This window comes from Myxine glutinosa, chromosome 6 (genome assembly GCF_964187855.1).
Source record: "Myxine glutinosa chromosome 6, kmMyxGlut1.1, whole genome shotgun sequence".
NCBI lineage: Eukaryota > Metazoa > Chordata > Myxini > Myxiniformes > Myxinidae > Myxine > Myxine glutinosa.
In genome coordinates, this window is record NC_136266.1 from 137,340,684 (window position 1) to 137,358,777 (window position 18,094).

Consider the following 18,094-nt stretch of genomic DNA (forward strand, 5'->3'; position numbering starts at 1 on the left):
AAATGGCAAATGAATCTACATACTTATTTTTAGGGCCAGCCACTAAAGAGGTTCCATCGCCTATCCTAAGTCGACCATCATGACCTATCCTAAGTAGATCACATCACAAAGCTGACCTCTAAAGCCAGCTACAGATGGGGAATCCTCCATTGTTTCAAGTCATTCCTTGAAAAATGATCACTTCTCAGCCTCCAAGGCCTTTGTCCATATAGCTCAATGGAGTACTGTTCTTCCTTTTTGGCTGTTACCCCAGCATCACATCTATCGTTCTTGAAATCTGTGGAATCTAAAGGTCTCAACAATTGGAGCATCTCCCACAAAAATACCACATTGTAAGGTATTGTGTGCTCACATTAAAAACAGTTCGGTTGCCTCTTTGGTTTTTCTGCCTTCGCTCTAGTCTAGGTCCTCTGCTTTCGCAGATCTTATACTCTCCCCAGCGCTCACAGGTTGCACATATTCTTCCAGTACCCTCTCTTGGTTAAACACCCACAATTAAATCGTACTGCACGCCTCAACTCTCTTGTTCCTCTTGTCTCCCGTTTGTGGAACTGCCTTCTGGAAACAGTGCAATTACGCTCTTGCCTTTGCGACTTCAAGCTATTGGTGCACCACCATTTCATGTCTTCCTCCATCCCAACTCAGTCTTTTCCTCCCATTCACCCAACCAAATCCATCACTTTTATTTGCACATAGCTGTTTCCTCCCCTCCTTACTTTCCACTTTTCCTGTTCATTCATTCCTTTGCTTGCTGTGTCCCACTGTGCATATATTTGCCCCACTGCCAGTATGTTGAGTTTTAGCACTCTATTTGCAAAACCATTTTACCATATTATGATACCACTATTTTACCATGCAGAAAAACATCCACCACACATTCTGGCACTTTAACAAAATCCAGTCGCTTTAAGATGTCCGGGAATATTAGACCCGTCGCTTCGCTGACGGAAATACCAATCTTTGCTGCGATGGCTAATCCATGGGGGAACAAAAAAAAAAAGGATTCCTGGGAGATCCTTCTCTGCGTGCAGGGATAACCAACATCACATGTTGGCATTTGCAGTTTTGATACGCCTGTCCATGTACCCATAAAAAAAAAAAAAAAAAAAAATTTTCGTTAATCCATCTCAAGTTATAACATGACAAACAGACAATCAGACAGACAGACACGGCTCCTTTTATAATATAGATTTGATGAATGGATCCAGACCAGGCAATTTGCATCTATAGTTGTAAAAGAGAACCTTCTGGAAGTGCCCATCATGAAGTATGGTGCATGTAAATGTGCATACTCTATTCTGGTTAAAAAAACATTGTTCTGCAATTATTAAAATCCAGCTCTGCTTTTCTCAAGCAAACATCCTCTTGGGATTGCAGCAGTTTTTTTTTGTTTGTTTTTTGCTGAGCGAGGCCGCATTTCCACCCACCCGACTTGCGCTTTGATTTCCATCCACACGTCGTGAGTTTCCGTATGAATTGGATATACGGAGAAGACAACACAAGCAACTTCGTGACCACTGGCCCCATCTTTTCACTCAGCAGTTATGATGTTTTTGTCAATGTTCTTGGATATGACGAAATGTGATTTGTCACTCAGGTACTACCGAAGTGACGACTTTTGATCCACAGGTCTTCCGAAGTTAGCTTTTGATCGAAATTGTTTTCCTGCATCATTTAATGCTTTATCGGTTTGAAATCTATCTCGTGGGTTGACTCCATCTTTTCTGAATATTTGCTGACACTTCCTCCTTATAGCACCATGTCTTAAACAGCCAAAAGTTGAAGCTTTCTGCATACCATAGCAAATATTGTCTCAACATGTATCTCTGCTTCATCTCCCTCAAAATGTGTACCCGCTTTGGAGTATTTCAGGTGAAACCAAATGCTCAAGGTGTTATTTTCCTTCAGTTGCAATCAGGTCTAACATACAGGAAGTTGAATTCACATTCTGAAGTCATGTTTTACAAAGGAAATGATCTTTTCAGACAACTCAACTGCTGCAGCATTGCACATATTCTTACATTCAGCTTGTTGGCAAAACATGCACCGTGTCTAATTCATACGGCTCTGTGATTATGAAGTCATGGCTGTGATATCACTGATCCATTAGCTAATTCATGTTCCATATTACATTGTCATTTGTTCTCCCCCTCGACCACCCCCATCGTCCCCTAGGTCCCCCCCCCCCCCCTCCACCCCCATCCCACTCTCAAATCGCTCTATGTAACTTTCTGCAACAAATTTAGAGCAACAACTCAGGCGTTTTTCCATAACAAGCCTTTTCCGATTCCCTGAATTTCCTTCTCGCATTTATAGCATCTGCCACTTGTTTCCTGCCTTGATCTGTGGGAGATGTGTTGAAGATCTGAAGTTATTCTGCATCGTTGTTTGGCAAAAACACAAAGCGACGAATGAGATTGTTAGTGGAGATCCCTCTTTTGATTCAAAACAGCATCTGCTCTCACAACCAGGGTTAATTGTTAATTGTTGAATGCCAGGATAGGCTAGAATTTAGATGTATGCACACTCAAATCTGAGCTGTCTAGTTCGAATCTTGATCCAGTATAAACTTGGTGTTTGGTGTTTAGCAGAGAGGGCAAGGGGTCCATGTGTGTGCCCTCCCTTGAATGGAAGTTAAATGGGACCTCTCAAATGCCGGCATTAGTTGTTGGACGTCAAAAGTCCCATGGTCTCCTTTGCGAAGAGATGGGGAGTTATTGCCGGTACTCTGACCAAATTACAAATTCTGGATCTAACCTACAGGGGACACTGCATTAGCAGCACAGTTATGCCCCCTGACCTCCACCTTTTAGCAAATGATGCAATCTGCAGTTATGTGCTTTGGTACCCCAAGGCAGTGTTGTAGGCCCCCATCCTATTCCTCATCTTCATCACTGATCTCACTGACTCTCCTTAATTGAACATATCTGCGACGACTCCATCTACATCACCAAGGTCATGGATTTCATCATCGCAGTTGATATTAAATCCTTCCTTTTCTCCAACAAACTCCATCTCAGATCACCAATTTGGTTTCAGACCAGGTCACTCCACCTTGGACATGCTGCTTCTACTCACCCAGAAATGGATGAAGGCCCTCAATGTCAGATATGACATCAGGTCCATCTCTCTGGCCAAATCTTGTCCTTTTTGATAGTCTGGCATCCTTGCTTACTCTCCAACCACTCTGCCTTTGGCATCCAATGCCAACTCCACACATGGCTTAATGACTTCCTCTACTCTTGTAGTCAAGGAGTGACACTCAATGGAATCCTTAATCTCCTCTCCCTGTCAAGGCTAGAGTGCCCCAATGCAATGTTCTGGGCCCAGTCCTATTCCTGATCTTGCTAAAATGATCTCCGATTCTCTGAAAAATCTCCTTTATCTATTTGCTCACACTCACTAATCCTAACAAATCTCACACTCTCTATCTCTCCCTCCTGACAAATCTCACACAAGAAGCAAAACCATCTATTTGCTTAAAAATCCTCTTGAGGAATATCAATGGCTCAATGATCTCTTTTGGCAAGCCACATTTCAAAGTTGGCCACCAAAGCAGATGCCGATGCCCTCCTTCATCATGCAAAATCCTTCCTCGACACACCTGAGCTCCTATCCAACTGCAAGACTTTCATCCACAGCTTGATGGAGTACTGCTCTCCCCTCTGGACTGTCTCCCCTGCCTCAAATCTTGCTCGACTTGACACAGTGAAAACCAAGGCGTTCAAGATTATTGGAATCTCTCACATTGAAGCCGAGTCTATGGGCCTATCACATCAGCATTGCGACACGTTGGTGGTCTCTCTGTCTTCCTCCACCTAATTTCTGGTCTTGTACCCTCTTGCCTCTTCGTGCTTTGTCCCCTATCCCCACCCCTCCGATAGGTATGTGCAGGATGTACATAGTCCACCAGTAACCCCCTCCTAGTGAAACTGCCTATATCCAGAACCACAGCTTACCTCCACTCTTTTATTCCACTCTTTTCCCGCCTGTGGAACCACCTTCCACACTCTCTTCGGTCCAATTTTGGTCAGAATTAGCAGATTCCAGGTCTTGAAGACAGCTGTGCACCACCATCTTCGGTCATCCCCCCCATCCAAAGCCATGACCTTTTCTACACCCGTTAAACCACCCCCACTCCTCCAAACATTTTGTACATGTATCCATCTTGTCCACCCATTGATTCTCCCCTGACCTTCATCATTATCTGCATCCCTTATTTGTAAGTCTCCATCTACCTTCTCCCTTCGCCCTGCTATTGGAGTTTTCCCTGACTCCTGCTGTTCCCTTTGTTATGTTGTCTTCATTTGTTCTGTGTCGTAGCTCTTCTATGAGCCTAGACTATGTATTAAAATGTACGAAAGAATAAGAATTGTTCATTTATTACAGCAGCATGGAGATGAAAAAAAGGAAAATTAAATATACCATAAATTACTATACTTCGATCTCAGACAGTACAAAAGTTCTCAAATTTTTAGATTTACAAATACGCCATTCCTCAAAATACAAATAAATACACCAACAACAAACATAACATTTATACATGAATGGTGTTTGCTGCTGTCACTTTCAAATTTCATGTAAATAATTTTTGAAGATGAAAATGGTATATCAAAGAAAATTAGAAAGAGCAGAGATTGCAGACCCTCGCCAGGACGTGTTTTCAGTGGGTTTTAAGGCTTTTGTGTTAAAACAAATATGGCGGCCGAACCACGTGACCGATGACGTCATCTATTTTCCCACCACCAATTTATCCCAAGATGATGCTCAAGAAATTTCATCTTCATTGGATGAAGTTTTGTACAAGTCAAATTATGACGTCATAATAGAGGCAACTATGACATCATCATTAACATATGTTATTCCACATGGAGAGTTCTTCACAATGAGCCATGTCTTAATTTGTTCTGTGCAGCGCTTTCGGAGATATAGAGGTGCAAATTTTTTCGGTTTTTTCAAGATAGCGGCCGAACCATGTGACCGATGATGTCATCTTTTTTTTTCCCACCAATTTATCCCTAGATGACGCTCAAGAAATTTCATCTTGATCGGATGAAGTTTTGTACTTTTCAAATTATAATGTCATAATGGAGGCACCTATGACGTCATCATTAACATATTTTATTCCCCGTGGAGAGTTCTTTACAAATGAGACATGTCTCATTTGTTTCTATTCAGCACTTTCGGAGATATAGAGGTGCAAAATTTTTCGGTTTTTCCAAGATGGCACCCATGCCACGTGACCTATGACGTCATAATTATGAAAAAATTATACAGGTGAAGTTGCACCTATGGTGAAAATTTCCTGTCAATCGGACCAACGGTTGCACAGAAAAATTCTATTTATTCTATGCGGAAAAACAGACAGACAGACAGACAGATGAAAAATCACTCATAGAGCGTCACTTGGCAAAAGAGAACAAAGTAGAATGGCACTCAGTAGAGCATCCTTTTGACCTCACAAATAATTGATAGTTGAATTATGTGACCTGATATGAAAATCCTATTTAAATTTCAAGTCAATCAGATGAAAATTGAGGATTTTAGAAATCTGGCCTATGTTGACCTTTTGGCCTATGTTGACCTCAAAAATAGTTGGTGGTTGGTTTCAGTAAGGTGATATGAAAATCCTATTCAGATTTCAAGTCAATCAGATGAAAATTGAGGATTTTAGAAATCTGGCCTATGTTGACCTCAAAAATAGTTGGTGATTGAATTCAGTTAGCTGATATGAAAATCCTATTCACATTTCAAGTCAATCAGATGAAAATTGAGGATTTTAGAAATTTGAAAAAGTGGTTGACCTTTGGCCTATGTTGACCTTTTGACCTCAAAAATACATAGGATATTGTCAGACCACAAACTCTAACATTTGGTGAAGTTTCCTGAAGATTGATAGGCAAATATAAGTGATCGGACAGACAAAGAAATGCACACACACACAAACACACAAACCAGAGTGATCAACATACTTGTCCAAAAAATTTTTTTTTTGCCAAGTAACAAACAAACCGACTCAAATGCAATACCCTCTCCTCTGGCGAGGATAATAATGAGCAAACTACTATCAACTCTTAATTTTATTTAAAAGCCTGCTAAACGTTATTTTATTTAGCTTTAGAAATATTTTGACCTCATTTGATTCCAAAATAACCCCATATTGACCTTAATGTGGATAGTGGCTCCTCTCAATATATATATATATATATATATATATATATATATATATATATATATATATATATATATATATATATATATATATGTGTGTATACAGTATATATATATATATATATATATATATATATATATATATATATATATATATATACAGTATATATATACAGTATATATATATAGATATATATATATATATACAGTATATATATACAGTATATATATATATTTGTTAATAAAATAGAAATGAAAAGCTAGTCTTGCTTGTGAAGGCTAGTCTCGATCTCCATCAGCGGACAGGGAGAATTGGTTGAGGTTTGCCAACCACCATGTGAAGCAAGAGGAAGTTGACGTTTTAGGCATTTACCCTTACTGTTTTTACTCCGATAAAGGTTTGACATACACTACATGGCCAAAAGTATGTGACAACCGAACACCACACCTGTATGTGCTCGTCGAACATCTCATTCCAAAATCATGGGCATTAATATGGAGTTTGTCCCTCCCCCCCCCCCCCCCCCCTTGCTGCTATAACAGCCTCCACTCTTCTGGGAAGGCTTTGCACGAGATGTTGGAGCATTTCTGCGGGGGTTTGCTTCCATTCAGCCACAAGAGCATTGGTGAGGTCGGGCACTGATGTTGGGCGATTAGGCCTGACTCGCAGTCGGCGTACCAATTCATCCCAAAGTTGTTAGATGGGATTGAGGTCAGAGCTCTGTGCAAGCCAGTCAAGTTCTTCCCCACCGATCTCGACAAACCATTTCTATATGGACTTCGCTTTGTACACGGGAGCATTGCCATGCTGAAACAGGAAAGGGCCTTCCCCAAACTGTTGCCACAAAGTTGTAAGCACCCAATCATCTAGATTCTAGAATGTCATTGTATGAACCACCTTTAGAGGCCATTTTCTCCACAGAGCGGGGGTTGGCCTTTTTCGGGCACCTTGGTCCCCTTTTTGAAGCAATGTCATTGTATGCTGTGGCGTTATGATTTCCCTTCACTGAAACTAAGGGGCCTAGGCCCGAACCATGAAAAACAGCCCCAGACCATTATTCCTCCTCCACCAAACTTTACAGTTGGCACTATGCATTTGGACAGGTAGCGTTCTCCTGGCATCTGCCAAACCCAGATTCGTCTGTCGGACTGCCAGATGGTGAAGCGTGATTCATCACTCCAGAGAACGCGTTTCCACTGCTCCAGAGTCCAATGGCAGCAAGCTTTACACCACTCCAGCCGACGCTTGGCATTGCGCATGGTGATCTTAGGCTTGTTTGCGGCTGCTTGGTCATGGAAATCTATTTCATGAAGCTCCCGACGAAACAGTTGTGCTGATGTTGCTTCCAGAGGCAGTTTGGAACTCGGTCGTGAGTGTTGCCACCGAGGACAGACAATTTTTATGCCCTATGCGCTTCAGCACTTGACGGCCCTGTTCTGTGAGCTTGTGTAGCCTACCACTTCGCGGCTGAGCTGTTGTTGCTCCTAGACGTTTCCACTTCACAACAACAGCACTTACAGTTGAATGGGGCAGCTCTAGCAGGGCAGAAATTTGATTAACTGACTTGATGGAAAGGTGGCATCCTATGACGGTGCCACGTTTAAAGTCACTGAGCTCTTCAGTATGGCCCATTCTACTGCCAATGTTTGTCTATGGAGATTACATGGCTGTGTGCTTGATTATATATACCTGTCAGCAATGGATTTGGCTGAAACAGCAGAATCCACTAATTAGAAGGTGTGTCTGCATACTTTTGGCATGTAGTGTATATACTAGTGAGGTATGCTTCCACATTGTGTAAGCTATAAAAAAAAACGTGCTTCGTACATAGTTACATAATAAATAGAAGCTTTATAGGGAAGGAAAGCTTTATATATTATAGGTAAGCATCACTGACCCGCTGCTAGATATCAACTTCGGTTTTATTACTTGCGAAAATCAAAGATTTTTCAAGTATATTGGTTGGTCTTGGCATTATTTTGTGTTTGTCTATCTGTCTGTTTATCTGTATGTCAGTCACCTACAGGTCACAATTTCCAACCGATCTTCACGAAACTTCACCAAATGGTAGAGTTGGTCATAACCAAGAAGCCTATTGTTTTGTGGATCAAAAGGTCAATATGTTAACATAGGCCAAAGGTCACCATCTTTGTCAAATTTCTAAAATCCTCAATTTTCATCCGATTGACTTGAAATTTTATGAGGACTTGCATATATGGACACTGAACTTAACCACCAAATATTTTTGAGGTCGACATTGGCCAAAAGGTCAACCAACATCGGCCAGATTTCTAAAATCCTCAATTTTCATTTGATTTACTTGAAATTTGAAGAGGATTTGCATATCTGGTCACTAAATTCAACCACCAAGTATTTTTGAGGTCAACATATGCCAAACGGTCAACATAGGCCAAATTTATAAAATCCTCATATTTTCATCTGTTTGACTTGAAATTTTAAGAGGATTTGCATACCAGGTCACTGAATTCAACCACCAGTTATTTTTGAGGTCATCATAGGCCAACAACTTATTTCAAGGAGTTCTGTAGTATTGTGCTATGGACGATATATTTCTTGTTTATTTATTAATTTTACTGACGCGTTTACGCTTTTTACGTACATTTGATATTGAAATTTTTATTTCATCGTTGACAGATATATAAATTACAATTTTCAAATGCCAGATATCGATTGAGGTTTGTTTTGATTTTTTACAGATGTGTTTTGGGTTTTTATGTAAATTTTAATTTACAGATGCTTTTTATTTTTTCCCATTATGGACGTTATTGTCACGTTTATTTCACAGTTTACAGTTATATAAATTACAATTTTCAAATGCTAGATATTGATTGAAGTGTTTTTTTTGTTTTTTTTACATATGCGTTTTCGTTTTTTTATGTAAATTTTCATTTTCGGATGCTTTCCGACGGTTCTGTGATTTTCCCCGGTGTATTAGCTTTGATGTCCGGCAGCACACCAAATTTAAGCTTTCTACGACGCCTAAAAGGTACTGAACATTAATATCAGTCAGTTGGTCAGTTGTTAGAAAGGGTTTATATATTACATATATATTGTATACATACTCATGTGGAAACGAGCAATGTAGTCAGCGAGACAAATTAGAGAAAAAATAAAGTGAGAGTAAGTATTATGAGGGTATAATTTTTACTGACTGTATTCATGCTTGAACATTCATTCTGATTATGGTTCTCAGTTGGTAGAACCTTTGACCCCAAGTGGAGCTGCACCCAACCATGCGCAACTGCACATCCTGCGTGAGACGGAGCTCCGTCGTGGGACTGTCCTGGGTTCGGGTGCCTTTGGGACTGTGCACAAGGTAATGCGGCTCTACACCCACTCTAACTTATCCTTCCTTCTTCATACTTAAGTCATTTATTTTCAATGCCATCTGTATTGCATCCAATGGTTCCATTGTTGCCAGAGGGGTAGAAATTGCATTCTGTCTTACCCTATATTTTTTCCTGCTCATGTTTGCATGTAATCAAGAATTGCCAACAAATGACCCAACCACTTAGTCACGTGTTTTCTTTGATACATAGTGGACGAATAGCAAAATAAAACTCCAGATTTAACGGCTTTGAATATTATTTTTTTTAAGAGGAAATAAATACGGTCTCTCAACTCTGAAAACCTGAAGGCATCCAAATACACTCTCTCAGCTACAGTGCCCATGTAATTGAATTACAAGTGTCTCGTTATTAAGAAAAGAAGAAAAAAAAGCAAGGCTCATGGAAGAACAAGGTTAAATTGAGTGGGGTAGCCAGGGAAATAATTGGCCACAAGCAGCAAGGGACTGAACGAACAGGAAAGGGGTCTTAAGGGGTCGAAAGCATTTAATGGTCTAAAAGGTACATCCCCATCGTACGTGATTGATAGATGCAGTCACGGTGCAATAATACATAATTAATAGACTTACTCATGGTCCAACTCGCATTTAAACAGTATGTAATTAATAGACTTACTCACATTGCATTCATACATAATTAATAGATGTACTGTACTCATGTTCCAATGGTACCTAATTAATATACATTCTCACATTCCTATAGTATGTAATTCATCGACGTACTCATGTACCATTATTACCATGCACCATTATCATTATCTTCGTTATCGTTATTATCATTATCAACATTATCATTTTTATTATCAACATTATTATCTTTGTTATCATTATAATTTTCAATATTGTCATTGTTATTATTATTATCATTATCATTATGTACCATTATCATTATCATTACTGTTTTCATTGTCATTGTGTACCATTATTATTATCATTAGAATTACATACCATTATTATTGATCATTATCATTATTATTATGTTTCATTATCATTTCAATAGTTTATCGTTGATACACACACTCACTCACTCACATTCTTTGGAGCCAAACAAACAAACAAGAAAGATGTGTAATCCTTAAAACACCACACGATACTTGCGAGATCCTTAAAAATTTAAACGGTATATAATTAATAGACATACTCGGATTCCCCCCTCCCCCAGCCCTCTCCCTTCCACAGATCTACTGATGTCCTTGTTCTCCACTGTTGTTGTGCTTGTGTGCTTTCCTCTCTTTCCCCCCTCTCGTCTCCCACTCCCTTTATTATATGTTTTATGTGTCTCTGTTAATATATTTGTGTTTTATGTGTGAGCTCTTACACCTCGACTTTGAATACAATATTTGTATATATATATATATAATATATTACCTTAAAAATAATTGGCAGTTCTATTCAAAGACCAAATATGCAAATCCTTTTCAAATTTCAAGTCAATCAAATGAAAATTGAGGATTTTAGAAATTACACAAGTTATTGACCTTTGTCCTATGTTGACCTTTTAGCCTATGTTTACCCCAAAATAATTTGTGGTTGAATTCAGTGGGCTGGCATGCAAATCCTCTTCGAATTTCAAGTCAATCAGATGAAAAATGACAATTTTAGAAATTTATTCTGTTGACCTTTTGACCTTTGGAACAAAAAAAATTGGGTGTTGAATTGACTGACCTGATATGCAAATACTCTTCAAATTTCAAGTCAATCGATGAAAATTGATGATTTAGAAATATGACAAAATTGTTGACCTTTGGCCTATGTGGACATTTTGATCGTGGCCAACAGCACGTTCCCCTGAGTCTGCAAACGTGGTCAACAGCACCCAAACAAGTTAAATTCTTTGGGAAGACTTGGCTGGGGTTCAAGCTGCCAACCTTCCAGATTCAGAGTAGATGTTCCATTATGCCACCGAAGCTGACTCAATCATTGAGCCACCGATGTTCTGTTTATTAGACCAGTATCTAATCAAGTACAGATCAAAAGAGAGGGATGCAGGGGCTGTCTGTCTGCCTATCAGTGGGAGGTGGTAACTGACTAACTGTACAACATAATGTGTAGCCATGAGTAAAAGGGAAGAGGACTTTCGAAAGCATTGCATGTAGATGATGAATCGCTCTATCTCGCTCTGTCTCTTTGAATTGCATAACACACTTTTCCTGATACTGGTTGCTATAAGTATTTTTTGATGAGGCGGATTACTTTAACGGGCAACTAATTCAGTTTTTTAATTCTGGTTATTATCTTTGTTGTTTTTAAACATTTTTGCTCATACTTTTATGGCTGTGTAATGACATGTTCGTTATTTAGATTGAACAATGAACTGACGCCACTTGTAAAGGTTGTGAAGGCAATTTCGCAGGGCTATCCACTTTTTGGTGTTTTGTATACTTTCTTCTTAACTAGTCGTGAAGTTCATGCTCTGGCACCAAGTGGTTAAAATATCTGCTTATGCAGAGATCTCTATCTTATTTAATGATTCAAGAGAGGTAATTATTGTTGTTGATATTTATATATTTTTATGAGCCTCATCAGCTGAATTTAACTGAACTAAAATTTAGGGTTTATGTGTCACTCACTATAATGACTTCCTGCTCTTCAAAACCAACTCGCTTTGGAATTTGAAGACATTACGTAACTTGGCGTACTGCCTTGGGAGTGACAGTATAAAAATAAACAAGGATTGGGATGGTCCAGAGTCCAAGGTATGCCACTGAACAGAAAATGAGTAGATGGAGGGGGTTTATCTTGCCACTTCAATATAGCGGTAATGTATTAGTGCTTAATAATCTACTGGCCTCTATATTCTGGTGTAGGTTCAAGTTAAGCCAGTATACTCACCTCCCCCATCCCTCCCCACAGAAGGTTTTCTCAAGCATACACAAAATTTTTCTGTTGACTTTTATTTTGGAATATAACAACCAAGCAAAAGTACTCATCCCCAGTGACAGGCCAAGTTCAAGTTAATCTATAAATTTAAATTATTTCATGGAATTTTGAACGGTTAATTGTGTTGCACTCTTGGTTTCATTCAGAGATTAAGTTTTGAGTTACTTATACAGCCCACCTCAAAATGATGGTGCAACCATTTGGGCGGCGGAGGTTGGATTTTTCGAAAAAGAGGGCAAAATAGTTATTTATATTGTATAGATTATTGGCAAGGACTATGAAGTGACTGACTTTATTGCATCAATAAAAGTGAAATATAAATTCAAAATAACCAATCAGCAGCTTTTCAAATGCAGCGCATGAAATGGCCACCGTAAACAGGAGACAGATGAATGCACAGACAGACACCACAGTTCATAATATGACAAATACTGGATTATTCTGGTGCTTCCATTAGATGAAGGAGTTAAACACCAAGTTGAATAATTGTTAGTAAGACCATATCCTACCATTTGGTACAAATTAGCTAGATGTTGTCTTTGTCTTCCTGCCTGGTTTGGCGAGTTCTTGCCCATTTTCTTTTCTATAAAGCTGGTAGCGTGGGTTGTTCACAACACGTCTTTTGACTGCTAAAGTTTTTTTTACTTACTTTAGCAAAACCATGATTTTAACTATCTACTATAAATGGATGAGGTGTGTGTGTGTGTGTGTGTGTGTGTGTGTATGTGTGTGTGTGTATGTGTGTGTGTGTGTGTGTGTGTGTGTGTGTGTGTGTGTGTGTGTGTGTGTGTGTGTGTGTGTGTGTGTGTGTGTGTGTGTGTGTGTGTGTGTGTGTGTGTGTATATAGGAGGTGAGAGGGGGGAAGGGATGGAAGTGGGGCAGGAGGCATGTTTTTTGTCAAGTTATACTGGAGCTTTCTGATGTGGAATGTGATACACCAAAATGATCATCATGATCTCCTGAGTTGATTAAGTTAATTAACTACAAATAATCTGGAAGAATTCCGATGTTTTAAATGCATGCCATGTTAACGTATGTAGAGCAGTTTAATAGGTCCTTCCACAGCATGGCATTCTAATTACAAAATAAACTAGAAAAGCACTCAGTAGAGAGCATACCTCCGCCTGGTTGGCCATATCACTCAATGGTGAAGAATCACTTTTAAAAATTATACTAGCTGGAGCCGGATCTGGATCTTCACCAAAATTGCATCGATTCTTCCTTGTCACACACAACCTATTTTTTTTATTTTTTTTATTTTTTGTATGCAGAGTCGAGGCTCGTGAAAGAGCTAACATTTATCAAACAAACAAATCAAACAAACAAGCAAACAAAGTATATAAAAAGGGGAACGGTCGAAAAGATGGGGAGAGAAGGGGAGGAAGCACACAAACACAACATTTGAGAGCAGGGACATCGGGAGATGTGTGGGAGGGAGAGGGCCTGGGGGGGGAGGCAGGATAGGTATAAAACGCAAGGACACCAAGGACTTCCAGGAAAGAAGACAAAAGTCACCTCAAAAAAGTTGATTTGGGGTGACATTAGCGGGGGTAGAAAAGATCAAGGTTTTGGATTGGGGAAGATAAGAGATGGTGGTGAACAGCCGTTTTAAAGACCTGGAGGGAGGAGTGGGATTGAAGAGAGTGAGGGAGTTTGTTCCAGAGGCGGGAGAAAAGAGGAATGAAGGAGTGAAGGTGAGCAGAGAGTCTTGATTTTGGCAGTTTAACCATAAGAGGGTTGCAGGCAGATCTTGTGCGACCTCTAGGAATATTTGGGGGACAGAGCCCAGAGAGAGCTGGAAAAGCAAGGCCGGAGAGGAGTCGGTAGAAGACGGAAAGACCACCAACCTGCCTGCGGTGAGTAAGTGAAAGGCCCTCGGAGATAGCGTCATCGCGGGAGATTCCAATGATTCTGAACGCTTTGGTTTCAACAGCGTGAAGACGAGCTAGGTGTGAGGCAGGAGCACCAGCCCAGAGGGGAGAGCAGTATTCCATTGAGCTGCGGATGAAAGCCTTGTATTGGGTGAGGAGCTCAGGTGTGCCAAGGAAGGACTTCGCACGACGGAGGATGCCCAGTCGGCGACTGGCTTTGGAGGCCAGCTTGGAAATGTGGTTTTCCCAGGAAAGATCATGGCAGATAGTGAGACCCAAAAGCTTGAGGGACAGAACTTCTTGGAGAGGATTATTCAGAAAGTCGATGGGAGGGTTGTCCAGTCGGTCTTTTTGTAGAGACATCATAAGAGTGTGAGATTTGTCAGGATTGAAAGACATGTTCCACTTGTTTGCCCAGTCTGTGATTTTGTCGAGGTCTGCAGAGAGTGAGGAGGCTGCAGACTGCCGATCTGAGGGATGAGGAATGGAGCGGCAGAGAGTGGAGTCATCAGCAAAGAGATAGAGAGGATTTTCAAGAGAGTCAGAGAGATCATTGATGAAGACCAGAAAAACCACAGGGCCCAGAACACTGCCTTGGGGAACTCCAGTCTGAACAGGAAGAGGAGATGAGAGAAACCCATGCAGGGCCACACGTTGACTACGACGAGAGAGGAAGTCTGCCAGCCATGCGTGGAGATTTCCATGGATACCAAAGGAGGAGAGTTTGGTGAGCAGAGCGGGGTGCCAGACCGTATCGAAGGTATGTGATATGTCGAGGGAGACAGCTCTAATTTCCTGTTTGGCATTGAGGACCTCCATCCATTGTTGAGAAAGCAGAAGCAGCATGTCCAGAGTAGAGTGACCAGGTCTGAAACCAAATTGATGATCAGAGATCAAGCCATTGGAGAAGAGGAAAGATTTCATATCCGAAGCAATGATGGATTCCATGACTTTGCTGATAATTGGGAGAAGGCTGATTGGTCTGTAGTTGCTAGGATCTGTTTTTGCACCTTTTTTGTGCAAAGCAGTGATGTTGGCTGATTTCGAAGCAGATGGCAGTTGACCTTGAGCAAAAGAGAGTGTGAAGAGAACAGAGAGAGGGAGTGAAAGAGTGGAAGAACAGGATTTTAGGACCCGTGGGCTGATGCCAACAAGTTTCGTCCAAATCCATCCATAAATGTTTGAGATATCCTGCTATGTATCGTTTTTGGCCCCATCTCCCAATGGTGAACAATCGCTTTAAAAAAAAAAAATATATATATATATATATATATATATCAACACACAGACTTGGCATTTAATATGGAATATTTTTTTTTTCTTGACTTGGGTTTACTTTCTTAACTCAGTATATCAATCTGGTGAGTTTCTTTTACACTTTGGTGATTTATTTGTTAAAAGAACCATGTCACTGATTGTCTGTCGCAGCAAGAAGTCAACAACAGGATTATATCACAGGTGGTGTGGCAAAATGTACAGACAGGTGCATTTGATGATTGGCTTCACAGTCGGGTATACAAGGGTTGTTGCGTTCTGTATTAATGGAAAACAACTGCTGCACGTCTCCAAAAGTTATTGCCGCTTCTTCTGGAGATGGTCCGTCAACTCGACAATGCTGTTTGTCATGGAGTGGTGGCTTTACGAAATTACGGCATGAAACAGTGTGCTATTGCTCGGCAGTATGGCATCACTCAAGGTCAGGTGTCAAAGATCCTGAAACGAAATGCTCAGAGGGGTGTCCCTACTCCAATATTGAGGCCAGGACGTCCCCGCAGAACCACAAGGAGGGATGATCGCCAGCTGCACCCGTTAGTCCGCAATGGCCGTACCAAGTTAGCTAATCGGCTTAGGGCTGAGTGGCAGCAACTGACAAATGTGCCTGTATCCAGAAGGCTAGTCAACCAACGACTGGTTCAAGCAGGCCATCATGCCAGGCGTCCCCTGAAAAAGCTACGCCTGACCAGACAACACCGCCAGCGCTGATTGCAATGGGCCAGAGAGCACCGTCAATGGCAGCCAGGACACTGGAATCACGTGATCTTCAGTGACGAGTCTAGATTTCTGGTCTATCGTCAAGATGGCCGCGTCAGAGTGCGCAGACAAGTGCATGAAGCCTACAACAAAGATTGTATAGTGCCAAGAGTCCAAGCTGGAGGTGGTGGGGTGACCGTTTGGGCTGCTTTTCATGCAGGGGACAAAACTGACCTGGTTGTTCTGAATGGAAACCTGAACCAGTTCAAGTATAGGGCCATTCTGGAAGAAACATTGCTTCCATTTGCTCGTGCAGCCTTTTGAGGAAACTTTGTCTTCCAAGATGACAATGCACGGCCTCATCGTGCTCGCATGATCCAACACTTTCTTGCTGACCGTGGTGTGGAGCATATGGAGTGGCCTGCCATGTCCCCGGATACGAATCCGTTGGAGAACTTGTGGGCAGAATTAACACGTCAAATCGACCACTTGGACCAGCAGCTGACCTCTGTGCATGAATTGCAACAGGCTATTGTCACTGCATGGCAAGCGATTCCTGTCCAAACCTTGGCAAATCTCGTGAACTGCATGCCTCAACGTGTACGTGCTCTCCTGAATGCTCGTGGGGGTTACACGAAGTACTGAACTGTAATTTTACTGTCCGTAATCCCAGTCGTAATTTAACTTTTGTTTAAAAAAAAAAAAATTTGGCTAATGTGCAAAAGAAAGAGATAATTCTGGAAAACGTACAGATGTTTAACACAGTACTGTCCATGAATTGAGTTCGATATCAGTTCACATCACTTTCAAGGATCAATTTATTTGTTTCGAAATGTCAAATGTGGTTTTTGTTTCTTTTAAAGGTCACATTAACAAAATCTAGAATAATTTCAACATAATTCCAATGAACTTTTGGTTCTAAGACATCTTGAAAAGTAAGTTCACCCCCACAAAAAAAATATTCCATATTAAATGCCAAGTCTGTATATATATCGTATCCAAATCCATATTCAGATCTTCACCAAAGTCGAATCGAATCGTCGTTGTCAGACACCCAACCGGTCCACCAAGTTTCCTCCAAATCCGTCCTCAACCTTTTGAGATTTCCTGCTATGTAACGTTTTTGGCCCCATCTCCCAATGGTGAAGACTTTTCTTGTAGCCGGATCCGAATCCAGATCTTCACCAAAATCTAATAATTTAGTCCTTGTCACATACGCTACATCTATGCCAAATTTCATCTGAATCCGTCCACAACCTTTAGAGATATCTTGTTCACAAACGGACAGACAGACAAACGGACAAACAAACAGACAGGGGTGAAAATATCACCTCCCATCCACCTTTGGTGGTGGAGGTAATAACAAAAACAACAACAAAACCAATCAGAGATTGCAGACCCTCGCCAGGACGTGTTTTCAGTGGGTTTTCAGTGGGTTTTTAAAGGCTTTTGTGTTGACACAAATATGGCACCCAAACCACGTGACTGATAACGTCGTCGTTATTTTTTTCTCCACCAATTTAGCCCTAGATGATGCTCAATAAATTTCATCTTGATCGGATGAAGTTTTGTACTTGTCGAATTATGACTTCATAATGGAGGCACCTATGACATCATCATTAACATATGTTATTCCCCATGGAGAGTTCTTTACAAATGAGCCATGTCTCATTTGTTTCTATTCAGTGCTTTCAGGGATATAGAGGTGCAAAATTTTTCGGTTTTTCCAAGATGGCGGCCATACCACGTGATGTTTGACATCATAATTATAATTTAAAAATTCTACGGGTGGAGTTGCACCTATGGTGAAAGTTTCCTGTCAATCGGACCAAC

General features: G+C 40.7%; 1 protein-coding gene across 1 annotated transcript in view; it reads left to right on the forward strand.

The window, feature by feature from the left end:
- Positions 1-18,094, forward strand: part of LOC137430349 (receptor tyrosine-protein kinase erbB-4-like) — a 724,268-nt gene that overhangs the window by 599,480 nt on the left and 106,694 nt on the right. The window contains exon 18 of the mRNA XM_068121152.2: positions 9,387-9,509. Within this exon, the coding sequence (XP_067977253.2) occupies positions 9,387-9,509 (123 nt within the window). The remainder of the gene's footprint in view (positions 1-9,386; positions 9,510-18,094) is intronic.